Source organism: Anabrus simplex, chromosome 12 (assembly GCF_040414725.1).
Source record: "Anabrus simplex isolate iqAnaSimp1 chromosome 12, ASM4041472v1, whole genome shotgun sequence".
Taxonomy (NCBI): Eukaryota; Metazoa; Arthropoda; class Insecta; order Orthoptera; family Tettigoniidae; genus Anabrus; species Anabrus simplex.
Genome location: NC_090276.1, coordinates 29,277,840 through 29,297,454, shown reverse-complemented (window position 1 = coordinate 29,297,454; position 19,615 = coordinate 29,277,840). Strand labels below are relative to the sequence as shown.

Below are 19,615 nucleotides of genomic sequence, written 5' to 3'. Positions count from 1 at the left end.
TGGAATGGTAGCCGTTTTTGTCCAATGTTTCTTGAGTTTGGTGCAGTCTACCAACTCTAGTGAATGTGAAACAAACTGAAACCATCACAGAGCCTCCTCCATGTTTCACTGTAGGTATCATGTAGGCAGAGTACCTCAAATGAGAGACTTTTCCCGTTGTTGAATGTCAAACATACACTCATCACCGTTGCCCAAAAACCTCCAAAACTTGGTTACATTAATATATTCTGTCATTAAACAATCATTAAACACATTTGTGCGGGCACATATGTTTTGTTGGAAAACTTTTGGCTGGCAGTGTATATGCAGAAATCTGCTAATTTAGAACCAGAGGTATAGGAATTAAATTGCAATGAAATGAAAATAACGTTGAGTTTAAACTTAAAATGTCCCATGATAAAGGGTAACCCAGAACTCAATCACATGTCTGATCCTATTCAGGCTCAATTCATTAATCCCACACCTACCTACCTACCTACCTACTTACAATCTGTTTTTCAGTCATTGACCGGGTCAGGGATGGAATGAATGAAGCATATATAGGCTATTATTACGATGTGGTCGCCACGCCCAAAGTGATTTATTAATGACTGATAGATGCTATTGAATGACGATGGAGAGTGTTGCTGGAATGAAAGATGACAGGGAAAACCGGAGAACCCGGAGAAAAACCTGTCCCGCCTCCGCTTTGTCCAGCACAAATCTCACATGGAGTGACCGGGATTTGAACCACGGTATCCAGCGGTGAGAGGCCGACGCGCTGCCGTCTGAGCCACGGAGGCTCTTCATTAATCCCATATCAATATTAAAGAAAACAAAATCATCCTAGTCAGTAACTATCCATCACTTAACAAAGTGTAGGCTAACGAAGGGGCCCAAACAAGGGACAAAACATCTCCAAAGTAAATGAACCTGAAAAAAAACCAACTGAATTAAATTAATGAATAAGTTAATGTACATAGTATTATACAAATTGATGGGAACAAGTATTTTTTTCATAATTTTTGCAATGGTTATCTAGCGTATGACATTAAAAATAAAAAACACACAACCACAAATTAAATATACAGTACACTATGTAGGTTACAATTTCACCATCAATCTCCGCAAATGGTCTATAGAAGAAGGATTTGGGTCAAGAAAGTCTTTTGGGCTACCCTGATAAGCACTCAGGGGGCACTGTTCCACTATGTGATGAACTGTTTGCTTAGGGGCACCGCAGCTACATTCTGGGGAGGGAAGTTTGCCCCATTTATAGAGGAAGTCAGCACACTTTCCATGGCCTGTCCTGATATGATTGAGGGTTGTCCAGGTTTTGCGAGGTAGGTCAAATCCTTTTGGTATACTTGTTATACAGGGGAAATTCTGATACTCAGCTGGAGCCATAGAAGTCCATTCTTGAACCAATCCTGCTGCAGGCTGAATTTGTCAACCAGGATTTGGGCAGTCCTTATTGGTGGATTTCTGGACCGAAGTCTTGTTCAAGGCGTAGGGTATATCTCCATGAATTGGCAGATTGGAATTCCTCGACAGCTTCTGGTACTCTTGCAACAAGGCATTCTTTCTCCGTAGGTGAGGTGGAGGAATATGGCTCAGAACTGGTAGCCAAGAATGGGGGGTAGATTTTATGGTTCTCGATATAATGCACAAAGTATGATTTAGCTGTGCATCAACCAGTTTTGTGTAAGAGCTGTTCAGCCAGACTGGAGAGCAATATTCTGCAGTTGAGAAGACAAGGGCAAGGGCTGATGTTCGTAAGGTTGAAGCAGAAGAACCCCAGGTGGTGCCACACAGTTTGTGGATGATATTGTTCCGTGACTGGAGTTTAGCTTTTGTCATCTTCAGATGTTCCTTGAGGGACAGTGTTCTGTCAAGTGTTACTTTGAGGTATTTTGGGTGTTTGTTGTGAGGAAGTCTAGCGTTCTGGAATTTGACATTAAGTTCACGGCGGGCCAGTTTGTTATTGAGATGGAAACATGAGACTTCGGTTTTACTCAAACTTGGCCTAAGTCTCCATTTACGAAAGTACTGATCTAAGGTGACGAGATCAGCTGTCAGCATATCTTCGGTGTTCTCCATAGATTTGCCCTGCATTGCAAATGCCCAGTCATCCGCATAACCAAAGGCTTTAGAGGCTGTTTTTGGTAAGTCTGATATATATATAAGTTAAACAGCAGAGGTGCTAGTACTGATCCTTGAGGAAGACCATTATTAAGGATCCTTTCCTTACTTGTCTTGTTTCCCAAAATTACACGAAACCTCCTGTCTATAAGCATGTTTTCGATGAGCTTGACAATTTTCTTACAAGGTAATACTCGAAGCAGTTTGTAGATGAGTCCTTGTCTCCATACTGTATCGTATGCTGCAGTAAGGTCCACGATCACAACTGATGAACAACGTTTCCTCTTCAAAAGAAAAAAATCAAACCCCAGGCTCACTTCTATGGTCTTAGCTTGCAAACTGGTGGAGAGGCGGAGTGAATCTGCAAGTTTCTAACGTTCATCATAGACTTCTGGCAGCTGGGAGGAATGCCCACAAACTTGTAAAAGGAACTCCTTCTAACAGGAGAAATGTGCAGGAAATTTCTCTTGTGGGCATATACTGTAGTTTTCAGAATGGAACACTGGAAGAAAGTTCTTTTCTCAGATGAGAGTCACTTTGAATTGCAGGGGCAGAGCGTTCAGTATGTGCGCAGAGTGAATGAAGAATGAGCTAAAACTTCAACACATTTGCAGCATACTATAGAATACTCTGTGAAGATGATGTTTTGGGAGTGTTTCACATATGAAGGACCGGGACCCTTAGTGCCAGTCAACGGGATGATGAAATCTGACCAGTACATCCAAGTCCTGGAAAGGAGAGTTGTTGGTGAACTGCAGAAGAGGTTCCAGATGACAAAATTTTTCATTGTGATTCGGCTCTCCTTTCCAGGACTTGGATGTACTGGTCAGATTTCATCATCCCGTTGACTGGCACTAAGGGTCCCGGTCCTTCATACGTGAAACACTCCCAAAACATCATCTTCACAGAGTATTCTATGGTATGCTGCAAATGTGTTGAAGTTTTAGCTCATTCTTCATTCACTCTGCGCACATACTGAACGCTCTGCCCCTGCAATTCAAAGTGACTCTCATCAGAGAAAAGAACTTTCTTCCAGTGTTCCATTCTGAAAACTACAGTATAGGCCCACAAGAGAAATTTCCTGCATATTTCTTTTGTTAGAAGGAGTTCCTTTTACAAGTTTGTGGGCATTCCTCCCAGCTGCCAGAAGTCTACGATGAACGTTAGAAACTTGCAGATTCACTCCGCCTCTCCCCCAGTTTGCAAGCTAAGACCATAGAAGTGAGCCTGGGGTTTGATTTATTTCTTTTGGAGAGAAACGTTGTTCATCAGTTATGTTCGTGGACCTTACTGCAGCATATGATACAGTATGGAGACAAGGACTCGTCTACAAACTGCTTCGAGTAATACCTTGCAAGAAAATTGCCAAGCTCATCGAAAACATGCTTATAGACAAGAGGTTTTGTGTAATTTTGGGAAACAAGACAAGTAAGGAAAGGATCCTTAATAATGGTCTTCCTCAAGGATCGGTACTAGCACCTCTGCTGTTTAACTTATATATATCAGACTTACCAAAAACAGCCTCTAAAGCCTTTGGTTATGCGGATGACTGGGCATTTGCAATGCAGGGCAAATCTATGGAGAACACCGAAGATATCTGACAGCTGATCTCGTCACCTTAGATCAGTACTTTCGTAAAAGGAGACTTAGGCCAAGTTTGAGTAAAACTGAAGTCTCATGTTTCCATCTCAACAACAAACTGGTCCGCCGTGAACTTAATGTCATATTCCAGAACGCTAGACTTCCTCACAACAAACACTCAAAATACCTCGGGGTAACCCTTGACAGAACACTGTCCTTCAAGGAACATCTGAAGATGACAAAAGCTAAACTCCAGTCACGGGACAATATCATCCACAAACTGTGTGGCACCACCTGGGGTTCTTCTGCTTCGACCTTACGAACATCAGCCCTTGCCCTTGTCTTCTCAACTGCAAAATATTGCTCTCCAGTCTGGCTGAACAGCTGTTACACAAAACTGGTTGATACACAGCTAAATCATACTTTGCGTATTATATCGGGAACCATAAAATCTACCCCCAATTCTTGGCTACCAGTTCTGAGCCATATTCCTCCACCTCACCTACGGAGAAAGAATGCCTTGCTGCAAGAGTACCAGAAGCTGTCGAGGAATTCCAATCTGCCAATTCATGGAGATATACCCTACGCCCTGAACAACAGACTTCGGTCCAGAAATCCACCAATAAGGACTGCCAAAATTCTGGTTGACAAATTCAGCCTGTAGCAGGATTGGTTTCAAGAATGGACTTCTATGGCTCCAACTGAGTATCAGAACTTCCCCTATATAACAAGTATACCAAAAGGATTTGACCTACCTCGCAAAACCTGGACAAACCTCAATCGTATCAGGACAGGCCATGGAAAGTGCGCTGACTTCCTCTATAAATGGGGCAAACTTCCCTCCCCGGAATGTAGCTGTGGTGCCCCTAAGCAAACAGTTCATCACATAGTGGAACAGTGCCCCCTGAGTGCTTATCAGGGTAGCCCAAAAGACTTTCTTGACCCAAATCCTTCTTCTATAGACCATTTGCGGAGATTGATGGTGAAATTGTAACCTACATAGTGTACTGTATATTTAATTTGTGGTTGTGTGTTTTTATTTTTAATGTCATACGCTAAATAAATAAAATCATCATCATCATCATCATCATCATCATCATCATCATCATCATCATCATCATCATGACTTGTGAGGTTTGGCTGTGAAGTTGTTTACGTCTGTTAGTATTATTATTATTTATGTAGTTATGTACGGACTTTATTTGGTATAAATTGTGGTCGTACCAATTATTATTTGTGTGTTGCATGATCTGTCTTGTGTAACAAAACATGTGAGGTTATGTCATGAAACTTCTTCCGTATGTTTATAAACACGACTTTATTTAATGTAAGAACAATTAATAGTGTATAATTTATTATTACCTGTAAATATGATGTATAAAATCAATGTAATGTTGTGCAACTCAGGGTAATAGTCTAGAACAATGCATCCTTGTCACTCAAGCTTTATAGAATGTTTTATCCATTTTTACATAGATTATTGGAGACTCAAGAAAATATGAGAAAGCATGTTGTGTCATACTTTTCTAGAAGCTTGGCCAGGCAAGGTGTATAAAGAGGTAGTCTTGGGTCGTTGAGTTGTTGCGAGTGAAAGTCGTTAATCGTGTGTGTGAACTCACGTTGTGATTTTGTTGTGTTGGTAGTTGGCTGACATGCTAATGTGGCAGTCTTCATCATCTTCTTCTTCTTCTTCTTCTTCCTCTTCTTCTTCGATTCAGTCTGGTTCAAAATGCAAAACGGTGGTTTATTAATGTGTATATAATTTGTAAACAAAACAGTGTACATAATGGACAGCATCGCGTGTGTGCATCTTTTTGAATACGACAACATCAAGGTGAATACAGGCAGTAAAGACTAGGAATGCAGGACACATAAAAACAGGAAAGGAACCTAGCAAGTAATGCAGTGGAACAAATAAGTGACAGATGAAGTCAATTATAGAAAGATAGGAACGTAAATCAATCATTAATACAGCTTCCCCCCAAATGTGGAGGCTGCCACAAGGACAAAGTATATAGACTACACAATATTATGTCTTCCAAGTCATTGGTGATTTTGCTAGCCTATCAGATAGAGATAATGACAATCACAAGGCTCAGGAATAAATTTGGAATGTGACATGTACGGTTCGTCAAATGCTGTGTAAATCAAATGGTTGCGAGGTATGGTTATTGAACCTCGTATTGCAGAGATCGTGATGTTGTGTCCGGTTGATATTGAGAGAATCCCATAGCCGTGCAAGAAATTTAGGGATTGTGTCTCGAGCTCTGATCATGAGTCCATGGGCGAAGATATTGCCTAGGTGGTATTTGCCTTTATAATAGTTTATGGTTGGCTGGTAAATCGACTTCTTCTCAATGTCTGCCTCATCGGCCTGGCCAATGTGCGACTCGAAGTGTATTGTGGGGTCTAAGATCAGTCCTTGCTTGATTGCTGGCTCGAAAGGTTATCATGTCAATATGCCTGTTACTCCCATCGGTAGCTAGGCCAGAAACCTCTTCGTGCACTGTGAAACCGTGATCTCTCAGAGAGTTGGCGATCATGTGTCTTATTGAATGATGGTGGGAATTTCTCAATACCTCCCTGTGAGGACATGCATTCAGGGCATGGGCAGGAGTTTCGTGCTCTCTCTGGTAATGCCGATAGAGGGTGTTGTCCTGCGACCTTCCCGGCACGGAGCGAACGGCGCACACATTTGCTGTCATCTTGATGGCCTCTCTCCATTCCGCACAGCATAAGCCTCAGTGATCTCTTATCCATTTGTTCCCTGGTGTGAATTCCTGGAAGAGCCCAACGCTCTTTCCTTTGTACGGCGACTTCGTCCATTACTGAACATCCCTGTCTTTTAGTATCTGTCGGATCTGTGTCTTATCTGTCAGAACTTCCTTACATTGGGAAGATGGCTACTTTTGGACATAACTTGATCATTCGTTTCTATGCCCATACCTGCCAACCGTTTTGATGCTCTGACAAGTTTGTTTCTACTTCCCAGCTTTGTATGTTGAAATTCAGGATTGCCTGTCATGTGCCCATAGTTCAGAGTTCCTTCAAATGAACTGTTGCTCTCATGGCTCATGATAACAAACTTTAAATCTTTGCTCGTTTTCTTTTTACTTAATCAGTGTATCTACAGAAATAATATTTCTGGAAATAACAGATCAAATTATTCCTTTGAATAAAATGTCATTTTTATTTCTAGTCGATGCTGCCTCGAGAATCAAGCTCAAAGGAATTGGACAGCGGTCTACTGGCAGTTATAAGCTTCCCAGCTTTTGCCGTGGATGATCCAGAACTCATTCACCTAACACGTAATGCTATTGTTACGAGGCTACAGGGGAAGTATGGCTGCAAACGTTTTCTTCGAGATGGTTACCGCACTCCTAAAGAGGTTTGTGTCTTTATATAAATGTAGTTGCACTTTAACTTTTTATAAAGATATGGAATGTAATCTAAATATCATAAGATCCAATCTGCTTCCACCTTATGGAACTTGGTTTTATTAAGGGAATAGTTAGTTGGCCAGAAGATTATACTATTGATGAGTAGAACCTATTTCACAGATTATCTAAAAATATTTGCCTTTTAGTTTGTTACAGGTATTAAGAAGTGTACCATGTGTATTGTGACCTTGTCTGTTTTACTCATCTTACAAGTATTTTCATCTGACGATGTCCAAAAAAGACGAAACATATCCCGACACTTGTTAATTGCTAATTAAACAAAGAAAAATTTAGTATTATAAAGGTGGAATCTTTGACTGTACCTTAAAATGCTCTACCTGAACCAGGACAATCTGCTGCTCAGCCAGATGAAAGTGGGCCCTTTGTACGATTTTTGCCTGAATTTTCCCTTGTATGCTCGTGGAATACCTCTCTATATCCAACACCCAAGCCATTAAATGTTTCAACTTTTTGGACGCTTGATTGGCATAGTGGTTTAGCCGCTGAATTTCAGTCCAGACGTCTGGAACTTGAGTGCTGATGGCTGAGGGTAGAATTTTCTGAAAAGTCACATAGTGTTGGAAAGAACAACAACTATGGAGGCTTCAGTAACTGTAGAAATAACTTATAAATGAACTCTCTTTATTTCCATTATCTTTCTTGTTATATGTATCTACTTTTTTTTTTTTTTTTTGCAGTAGAAGATAGTAAATTTAATTCTTTTCACTACTTTCTTTGTATTTCTTAGGCACTCATTCTGCATATTGTTTTTTGCCTTCAAATTCAGGATCCAAATAGACTTTATTACGAACCATGGGAGTTACGGATGTTTGAGAAGATTGAATGTGAGTGGCCGCTGTTCTTTTGTTACCTCATCTTGGACTATCATTTTCAAGGCAACAAGGATGCTGCTGCCGAGTACACAGAACGATTAGAGGAGGTGAGTTAGAGAAGATTTCTTTGATATTTAATCTTTTATTGCATGTATTAACCCTTTACTACCCAGTTACAACAAGGAGGACATTAACACCTGGGTCCAGTCTGGCGGATCACAATTAAAATTCATCATTAACATTTGGAAAACGTGTTCCCCCCTCCCCTGTGAATTATTGGCCAGTAGGATCTATTTCAATACACTGCCTCACAGCACACAGACAAAGAGAAGAACTGAAAAGATTAAGAAATGTTTGGGGCATGCTATACTAAGGCCATGATTGTTTGCTTCTATTCCTAGCCCTTTCCTGTCCCATCATCACCATTAGACCTATCTATTTCTATGCAGTGTAAAACAAATAGTTTTTAAAAAAATATGTTTTTATTAGTGTAGAAGATATTTGATGTGAACGTCTTTGGTGAATTACTCTGCATACATCATTGACATTATACAGCAGTTTGTCTCTAATATTTGAATGTTCACTTAAGTTCATGCCTTTCATATGCAGATCATGCTTCGTACTGAGAATGGTATTCGCCTGGTACCTGAGCTGTACGCAGTTCCAGCAGACAGGGTAGCGGGAGAATATCTTGAACCAGGCAGCCAGAGTCGTGTAGCGCTAGGAAGGTGTCCATTTCTTTGGGCACAGTCACTCTATATTCTGGGCAAGCTTCTGCAGGAGGTAAGAGGAGATAATGATAATTTACTGCGATCCATTTTATAGATTCGTTTCTTGTGATATGGTTTAGTTAATTAAAATATATTGTACATCATGCTTTTGTGTGGTTTATATACCTATGTATTTTCAAAGAAATTTGTTATTTGAACGGAAAAAAAAAAAGTAAATTCTTGTCCTTGTTCCGAAGTGGTGCTGCTCTTTTCAAGCATGCCACCAGTGGAGGTGAGCTGCATGTACCATTTTAACCACATACCAATCCTTCTGGTGATCTCAAACTTCTGCATGTACTAGGAATCAAACCTGGGCCTCTGTGGACAGCAGCTAATAGCATTAACCATGATACTATGGAGAGGTGAGCTGTCTTATTGGGAGAACTTGGACATCTTTCTTTCAAGCACAGCAGGGTATTTTTTTCCTGTATTGAAATTCATAAGCATGGTATTCATGGGAGTACCCCTATTTCATCTCCAAAATATTTGGATTGTATTGAAACTAATGAGCACCTATCACGTTACTTGTTAAAAACATCATCTTCCTCGTGTTGTTTGAAGAAAGTGATGGTTTTTCTTCAAGTTCTGTGGTCTTCCATAACTTAATGGTTATACAGTAAAACTTCGTTACGGCATTTCTACAGAGGACTACAAAAATGAACGTGTTGAGCGAGAAAACGTACTACTGAATATACGAATAAAAATTGTCTGACAGGGATATGGAAACATAAGGTACGATTTTTTTACATGAGGGCATTTTACGTCGTGTATCTGCGGGTATAGTGAAAACTATATCTACCCTTTCTAAAGATGAGAGGAAAGTATTAAAAGGTGTGAAAAACACAAGAGAACAAATATGAAAACCTTTTCTGCTGTGGCTTATAAAATAACAAGTGCAATGAAAGGGGTAAAAACCACCAAACAACAAATATGAAAACTTATGCATGGGGGCCAATAAAAATAACCCGGTATTATTGCAGATCACACTCTTTCTAAAACTAATGTTATTAGAAGCCTTTTATTTCGGAGCAATGGGTTATTAAACATTATTCTCTTTGGCAGTGAATTTGAGGTTATACTTGGCCATCTGCAACTGGCAGGAATGACTTGGCCGCCATTTTGAATCAAACAAAACTTCGACCAACTTAAGTGATCGAGTCGAAACTCGAAGATGCGAGTTCAACACTCACGACCTCTGCACGCTTAAAGATATGGATGCCAGACCACTTTCTGAAAGATTTTAATTTTGGCTTCATTAGTAAGGAATTTCACAACCTTTTCCATATCCATAACTAGGCTATCACAAGACAAACATGCACCACGCTAGTTAATTTCACACAATTATGTTACTGATCCAGATATAGGCTACCGTATCACGCGACAAAACTTCACTGTACGGTACAACTCAACACAAAATAAATTTCTAACTTCTGGATGGAATGCGAAATACAAGCACAAATAGGTTCACTTTTACCGTAAACACGCAGCTGTGGCGACGGCTCTTACCCAAGTTGTAAATCACGTTTCTTTCACAAGGGATGACAAATAACATTTTCAGGGCTAGGAAAAATGAGAGCATACTTGTAGTAAGCAGTAATAGCGAAAATTTGTGATGCAATAGGTATGTTTATATGTTCCTAATCCAGATATAGGCTACTGTATCACGCGACAAATATTCACTTCACTTCACTTCACTTCACTGGACTACTCAACACAAAATAAATTTCTAACTTCTGAATGGAATACGAAATACAAGCACAGATAGACTAACCGGCAAGCAAAACTGAACATTTCTGAGGCTAACGGCTTACTCCCCAAACGTGCAACTTAACCTGTGAACTTCAGGAATTTAAGGCCCTTTTCTGTAATCACGCAACTGTGGCGATGGATCTTACCCGAGTTAGAAATCACGTTTGTTTCACAAGGGATGACAACATTTTCAGGGCTAAGGAAAATGTGATCTTACTAAGCAGTAATAGCAAAAATTTGTGACGTGATAAGCGAGGTTTTTAAATATAGATTTAATACAATGAGAATCAGGACTTCGAATTTACGACATGCTATGTGTGAAAATTTGTTAATGAGGAACACACTAACGAGGTTGCACTATAATTTTTTTTTTTTTTTTTTTTTCCTTTTCAAAAACTTAAGGTTGCAATAGTTTCCTGCACTGCATTGTGTTCTTCTGCAAGTTTTGCTGCAGATGTATCAACAGTTGCACATCTGTCTTCTTTGTTGATGTCAGCTCTTTCCATTTTGCATTCTGTGGAGGCAGTTTGAAATAACAAATTTTAAGCTTTGAAAATATGTTTTCTTCAAAGTTATAACTTTAACCCATTAAAGATAATGAATTTATGAAAAAAATAAAATGAAAATGAACTGTTAGTATATTATGCAGGTATCTGGAAAGCTTACGTACACCCAGTTTTGGTAGAATGCATCCGGGAGATAGTAGGTTCGAATCCCACTATCGGCAGCCCTGAAAAAGGTTTTCCGTGGTTTCCCATTTTCACACCAGGCAAATGCTGGGGCTGTACCTTAATTAAGGCCACGGCCGCTTCCTTCCAACTCCTAGGCCTTTCCCATCCCATCGTCGCCATAAGACCTATCTGTGTCGGTGCGACGTAAAGCCCCTAGCAAAAAAAAAAAAGTTTTGGTAGAATATAACACATTCTCATTTCTTGGGCCAGTTACATCAGGAAATACCCCCTCTGAATCACTTGAGTAGGTGTAGCTTCCAAGTGGAATACAGTGGAACCTCGATTATCCGTTCCCGGAAAATACGTTTTCCCGGAATATGCGTTCAAATTACGTGGTCCCGTGAGCATCGTAATTAAATCACGTTGTAGAAGTCCCGCATTATCCGTTCCTCGAAGAAACGATTTCCCGGTTCAACCGTCCAGAAATTCCAGTCCCATCAAAGCTAAATCCTTGATCATCTTGATTAATAAATTTCATGATGTTCCGTATTGATATCTATAGTATGTCATAGAAAGAAAGAGATCCACCTTATCAATACTAAATTTAATAATGTTTTTTAAAACAGGACCGGTTTCGACTTATCACAAGTCATCCTGACATGACAGCTGAGGATGACTTGTGATAAGTCGAAACCGGTCCTGTTTTAAAAAACATTATTAAATTTAGTATTGATAAGGTGGATCTCTTTCTTTCTATGACAAATCCTCGATCAATCGTTTTTTAATAAACTGTCTTTCGAAAGGACGGCTGTGGCATACCGGTATTTATAGATCTTGGCGTTAACGCCCCGTGTTTGCAATAATTAAAGCAAGTACCGGTACTGTACTGGTACCTACTGGAAAAGCGATCGGCGGGGAACTTGCATAAGGGACCATCTTAGCATCGCATTCGGATGGTATTGTTTAGAGAATGTCGGAAAATCATAAAGCAGAGACTGGCCACAACAATTGCAGGGAGACACGGCGCATTTCGAGAGCTCTGTTTGAAGACGGAACGAGTTTCGTCAAATATTCGCACTTATAAAACGTCCATATTATGTCCAGGGTTAGATGTTTATATGTTTACATTTTTTCCGATCGTACTGCCGAACAGGTTTTCGGCACTTTGCTCAGGGCACTGTAGAGTAACTGGGCTTTCAGGCAGGAATCGAAACTGCTCCTTCTTAACACAAATCCTGTATTTTTGATATTATCGTACATGATTATGGTAGCGAGACCAGAACAGATGCTGCACCTTACATAAAAAAAAAAAAAAAAAAAAAAAAATAAAAAAAAAAAGCCATGGGCGGTCTTGGGATTGCCTATTACTGTTTAGGTGCTAATGTAAGACTGAGAATTCTACGTTTTCGTGTTAAAATACCAAAAAACCGCAGTCGTTTTATTTGCGCACATTGCATTTTAAATGGTTGGTATCATTTCCAACTCGTACTGACACGTGCAGCGAGCGCGCTTTCCAGATGACCTCAAGGTCACGAATAACCATAATTTCTGAAGTTTTGATGATATTTCTGTTATCTTTCCAATTTGACTGGATTTGTGACGCGCAGAACTGAATATAATGGGCCGATTGCAGAAACGATGACTAGTTTTAAGCCTTAGTCATCGTCTACCTAAACAACGTCTAAATCGTTAACAATCTTCCATTGCATAAACAATGTTCAGTCGATGTTTAACTAGACATCCCTTAAAGTTTCAATTTTGGTTTGAAAATGGAGACAGAAGTATCTTTCATGCAACTCTTTGCTTGTCGCAACCAATGAAATTCATCGGTGCGCGTGCCGAACGCCAGTCAGCTATTTGTCTTCCTACACATTACTCAAATATGGCTGAGCATAACTTGACCACAGATAAGAGTATCGCTTTCGGTGGAAATTAAATCTCATAATATTATCGACACTAAAGCGACACGCCACCGTACGGGGAAGTGTAGCTTTCATTATAGCGTTGTTACAGTGAGTGCAATCTACTCATAAATACGGTAGCTTCGACGAAGGGAAGATGAAACAATAATAATGTGTAACCAAGTGTGTTGTACGGGCCTAGGGTTGCCAGATGTACAGTTTTGCCCGGAACAATACTTTTTTCTCATTTTGTTCCGCGTACGGTGCACTATTTAAACCGTACGCCCAATGTTCCGTTTTTTAAAATATCATGGTTTAGACAATAGTATAGTATCAAAAAAGTGCGCGGTTATGATCAAAATATTCTGTATTCTGACCTGACCAATGATCAGCCATCATAGTTGAGAACAGCGCTTCTGGCAGTGTTCTAGCGGTACTAGCGGGCATGTAGTCTCCTCCATTATATATATATATATATATATCAGTGGTTTAATTGGCCCAGAAAAACTGAAGAACATTTTGATGGTACTTAAGTTTGTCTTAAGTAAATCTCCATCAAATGCATGTACTGAAAGAGTATTTTCAGTAATGGCAATAAAATGGAGAGGTGACAGAAACAGATGCTGAGTAGATATAATAAAAATGAACTTATTGTGTACTTCAACTATGATGACAATTGTAAGGAATTTCTCAAGAAAGTTTTGTTGAATAAGAAACTGTTACAAATTGCTTCTTCAAACGACAAGTACTTGTGAAATGTTAATTTCAATGTAAAGACTAACGCAATATTACTTTTTAATAAGTACCTATATATTTCATGCTGACGCTGTTATATTATTAACGGTATTTACTTGTTAATATATACCCTGGTATTTTCTCTTAATCATCGCTATGGTGTCTTAATTTAGCGCTATTTGGCAAGGAAATGGAAGTGTTCCTTATTTGCCATCCGGAAATCTGGCAACCCTATGTACGGGCCATATAGATGTAGCTTGCATTCTGGAGATCGTAGATTCGAAACGCATCATCGGCAGCCGTGAAGATAGTTTTCCGTAGTTTCCCTATTTTTACACCAGGCATATCTACTTGGGCTGTTATTATGGCCACGGCTCTTCTTCCCCAGTCCTCTTTAAACGATAATCACCACCACTTGCCTTTTCCTATCTGATAGTTGCCGAAAACTTATACGATTTTATATATGTATATAAATCCCATACAACCTACTTTTTAGTTTTCACTATTATGTGTGTTTACTTGGCAGTAAATATAAGTGAATCCCTCCCAGTTGATGTATGTGACCGCCCTCAGACGATCGGGACACGTAATTCTGTTATGTATGAAGTCGAAGTGACCTATAATTCCATGGAAATTACCCCACGTACATAATAAAATATATCGGTTGCCAAGAATTGTATTCAAGTTGACAGTTACCGGACTGTCACTTTGTCAGTCTCAAGAAATTAGTCTCTTGTAAAGCGAAACCTTATTTTATGATTAACTCCCCGTGCATGTCAAACGAATAGCTGCGAATTAGCAGCGGGCGACCCACAGAGAGGCCGTCGGACTAACCTTTCTTCCCGGAATCGTCACAACGTGATAATAAAAATTACATATTTCATGGTACATAACCTCTGATTGTGATTCACTCCTCTCATTTGAGGTTAAACAGTGCTCTCTGCAGTGTTTAAATATGACCGGTTGAACATCGGTTTTAGAGAGTGTCTAAGTGATAACGTCTCTGCAATGCGGCAGCCATGCTTAGGCATTGTTTAACCGTAGACATCGTCTAAATACCGTTTCTGCAATCGGCCCAATGCATTCGAGAACTTTTAAGAATCGATACTTACATTCGAAACTATGTTTTTTGAGCTCAACATAACCTTTAAAAGTCGATGTAGGCCTAATTTGCGCGGTACGAGATTTCCAGAAACTGACTACGAACTGCATACCGGAGACCAAATTACAATGAAAGATTAAGAAATGAAGGGATTTCGCCATCATTTTGGGAGCTTTTGTATCTAATGTGCTTTATTTTATTAGATGAGAGAATTAAAAAGCTACTTGTGGTCGATTGTCGTTTGGCTTGGCATTATTAGATTTTTCGAAGAGTTTGGCTAGCCTAATCAAAGTTGCTGAACTGAAAGAAGTTTTCACGGGAAACTGACGAAGATTCCCCTGTAAAATTGAATATAAAGTATCGAGATTTTGAACTCTCGTACCGGTAATTAATGCAGTTTCGCGGTCTAACATGCCTGCCTCTCATCCAGAGGGCCCGGGTTCGATTGCGACCAGGTCAGGCAATTTTATCTGGATATACGTCTGGTTCCAGGTCCACTCAGCCTACGTGATTACCTTTAGTTGTGGAGCTATCTAATGGTAAGATGGCGACCCCGATCTACAGAGCCAGGAATATCGGTCGAGAGGATTCGTCGCACTGACCATGCACCCTCGTAATCTGCAGGCCTTCGGGCTGAGCAGCGGTCGCTTGGCAGGCAAAGTCCCAATGGGGCTGTAGTTTGGTTTGGTTTAGTAGTTTTTGTAAGATTATAATCATACATATTTCATTTTTGTGATGTTTAGCCAAATTGTTGATGGTTTTCATTCAATCCCGGATTTTCCGTTTTCCCGTGTTGTACGTTTTATTTTCATGGTCCCTCGAAAAACGGAGAATCGAGGTTTCACTGTATATCTGTCGCACAAGCACGTGGCTCAAGACCACGCGTGTCGCTGTCGCTATCATTTTTCGCAATTCCGCATTAGCAACATCACTCATCGGTGAATTATCATCAGAATGAAAATCACTTTCACCCAAGTCATTATAACTGTTGTTTACCAGCAAAGAAGTGCACTCGTCAGAAAACTGCACTGTACTACTTTCTGCCCTGATTGGTGGTTCACATTGCTAAAATTTGTGACTTTCAAGTTGTTCGAAGAAGAGGAGGAGTTTGATAGAGTCGATATATACACTCAAAGAAGAGGAAGAGTTTAATAGAGTTGATATATACACTAAAACGAAGTTGAAACTATCTATGTAAAATAAAATTTACTTTGTTCAGAAACACTATGACAGATGGTAGCTTAATGCATAGGTTGCAAGATGCATACTGGTATGGCATTCCTCATTCGCCATTTGGTGCATACTGTACCTAACTCAGTACTCTGCATTGTCAGGCTAATCATATTCTTATACTATTCCACTTTATGTTGTAGGGATTCTTAGCTGTTGGTGAACTGGATCCACTTAACAGGAGATTGTGCTCCGAGAAGAAGCCAGATGTTGTTGTTCAGGTTGTGATTCTGGCTGAAGATGATGATATTCGAGAGAAGCTTCGTCAGCATGACATCGTGGTGCAGACTATTGCTGATGTTGCTCCTATTGAAGTTCAACCTGCCAGTGTTCTCAGCCATCTGTATACTTATTTAGGTAAGAAAGTATGCATTGTGATACCTTGAGGGGAGAGAGAGACATGTTATAGAGTCAAAAATATTGCATTATTCAATTTTTTCTGGTTATAATATATCTTCCTCTTTAATCTTATGGAATTAAAATTATTTCCACTCATTTTTATGACTTTCATTTTTTGCATGGTTTTAACCACAATTCAGAAATATGTTTCTATGAAATTTTCCATGGTAGTATATCTTATTTATATGAACAACTTGCTGTAGGTTCTTTTCTTTGACACAGGTAAAGCTTGCATTCAGGAGAGAGTGGGATCAAACCCCACTGTTGGCAGCCTTGAATATGGTTTTCTGTGGTTTCTCATTTTCACACCAGACAAATGCTGGGGCTGTACCTAAATTAAGGACACGGTCACTTCCTTCCCATTCCTTTCATGTCAAAAATTATCTGAAAGGTAACAATAAAGACGAAATACTGTTTTTAAAGGAATATAATAGACTCCAGGCTTAGTGCTCAGATGGTGCCTTTTTAGCCCAACTGGGTGGATTCAGTCCCAGCTCAGTCCGATGGTATTTGAAAGTTCCTAGATTCAACAGTTTCATCTTAGTAAATTATTGACACATGAAAGAACTTCTGCGTGATAGAGTTGTGGCACCTTGGCATTTCCATAAACCATAAAAATGGTGGGATGTAAAGCCAATAGCATAAGAATATATTGGGGATATAAGTTTTTAAATTATTTCAGCAAAATATTAAGGCACATATTTGTTGAATTTTAGTTTTTGTAGTGCAAATCCCAGTTAGGGCCGGTTCAACCATCTGCTGGTAAAGTGGCTGGCAGCTGCCCGGGAGGTAAACTACCTGGAGGTGTAAATCGGCTGGTACTTTGGCTTGCGTCCAACCACCTCCGCGCAAGTGCTAGGTAGCTACCCGGAGCTAGACACCGATATACGAAGTTGGCTAGACTGATTTTCAGCGACTTCTCGCTTTCGAGTGTGGTGCTATCTATCGACAGATGCATAAAACTCATTTTGATTGTCTTATTTCCCTGTGCTTGCGTCTGCTGATTATCACCAAAAAACCTAATAAGGGGAGTCTTAAGAGTTACTGACAACGATTTATGTCAAGCTTTCGTGATTTTAATCTATGATCTTCAATATCAGTGCCTAATTGGGATTAAAATCTTGAGATTACATTTTCTTACGCCAGTTATAACCTGTCATGTAAGGCAGCGGTTTTGAAAGGTATTCTCGTAGTAGATTGGTCAAGTCGCTCGCTCCGTAATAGAAGGTACGCAGGTTTTCATCGTATTTCTAATTTACATTTTAAAATGTATTTTCGTTCCCTGCCGTTGTTCTTAACTCTCTTTTACGCGCTTCCATATACATATATACACACACACATCTTCTTTACGGACTTATTGCCTTTGAGCATTCTATCTGCAGGCTTCTGAGAATTGATTAAGTATCTCCACGATGCTCTATTTGCAACTAGTTCTGTGACCTCGGTTAGTTCCACATGCTTCCATTTATTGATAAAGCATTTCATTTTAATGTTTAACTTTATGAAGATAAAGTTGGAAGGTACTGTAAATGTAAAGAATTAATCGGGATAAATATCCATTCATAGGAAGAGGAATTCGGGAATGGAATAACTTCCAGTTTCTTCAAAATAATTTGCAAGAAGACTGTGTAAACAACTAATAGGGAATCTGCTACCTGGGCGACAGTCCCATGTGCTATTAATCATAACATCACTTTCTATAAGTAGGTAGCATACATATAAGGCAATTTCCTAGTAGACATAATATTGTGATTACATATTTCAATGAAATATATTATTAACAAAAGAACATATGAAAAGAGGCATACAGATTAACACAACGCTAATAATGGAAATAAAAAAAGATTCATCATAATAAAGACTCGAACCTGCATACCTCGCATTACGAAGTGAGCATGTTAGCCATTGCGCTACGAGAACGCTTGAGGTAGTTTGGGTACATACATTAACTTATACCTCGTGTCTGAAAACTGAAAAAAGTAGAAAATTTACGTCCATTTGAAATGATTTCCAAATAGATTTTGATTTTATATCCTTTTAACGTTTCTTTGCAAAAGCTTGACGTATAAAATGTATTCCCTAACCTACCGATGCGAGAGGCTGGTGTGACCGTTGCAACTCAAGGGAAGCATTAATGTTCAAGATCCTGCAATACAATATCGGCCACTGTTACAGTATCAAGCTTTTTTTCAGTATACTAAGCTAATTTAAGTTGTATGTCACCAGAAATACAGCTAATAATGTTCAACTCTCAATACTTGCCCGGCAGGTAAAGTCTTATCGGGCCCTCGAAGTGGCCGACAAATTACGCGCCGGCTAACTACGATTTATGCTGCCAATACCGCTACCTGGGGGTGGTCGAACGGAAACATCCTTTTACGCGGAGGGCAAGTTACGCGCTACTTTACCAGTAGGTGGTAGAACCGGCCCTTAGTTGCAAAACTTAGTACACAAATTCAATGAAAATTTACAGGGCTTCTTAAAAACCTGGACATTGTCATGAATTGTAAAGAATATTATGGTTTAAGTATCAGTTCTGATTGCTGAGCTATAAAAATTTGAATTTTGCTAAATGTAAGGTAGCAAACGGTCTTAACTCAGCAAATCATATCAAATGTAGAATATTTCAGTTCTATACTGGTTAAGTTCTTTTGTATGTGCAGTTTAAGAAAACATTGGTAAATTTTAGCCTTATTACAGAAAACTTAATATTAAGATCATATTTTCAGGTCGTAACAAGAAACTAGGACTGTCAGGCCGCAAATCTCGTGATGTTGGAATTTTGAGCACCAGTAAATTGTACTCGCTGCACGACCGAATCTTTGCCTTCACCCCTCAGGTAAGTTGGACATTGGTTATAAAAATTGAAATTCTTTTGCACTTTTCACTTATCTTCAGTAATGTGCATATTCAGAATTTCATCTGTTTTGGTTCCCTGGCATATCCATGTTGAACATATGTAAAAGAATTGCAAGGAATTTAATACATAGATCCATCTCTCATTAGATATATTGTTTAGATTGTGCTGTGTTTTTTGGTATAAGCTGGAACATGTTTGTTAATTTCATTGCCCTTACTTGATC

The 19,615-nt window shown here is 39.4% G+C and overlaps 1 protein-coding gene across 5 annotated transcripts in view; it reads left to right on the top strand.

The window, feature by feature from the left end:
- LOC136884342 (probable phosphorylase b kinase regulatory subunit alpha) overlaps nucleotides 1-19,615 on the top strand; it is a 141,045-nt gene that overhangs the window by 26,849 nt on the left and 94,581 nt on the right. For all 5 annotated transcript variants that reach the window (XM_067156452.2, XM_067156451.2, XM_067156450.2 and 2 more), the window contains 5 exons: nucleotides 6,902-7,090; nucleotides 7,930-8,082; nucleotides 8,585-8,758; nucleotides 16,277-16,490; nucleotides 19,262-19,371. In XM_067156452.2, coding sequence (XP_067012553.2) covers nucleotides 6,902-7,090; nucleotides 7,930-8,082; nucleotides 8,585-8,758; nucleotides 16,277-16,490; nucleotides 19,262-19,371 — 840 coding nt within the window. The remainder of the gene's footprint in view (nucleotides 1-6,901; nucleotides 7,091-7,929; nucleotides 8,083-8,584; nucleotides 8,759-16,276; nucleotides 16,491-19,261; nucleotides 19,372-19,615) is intronic.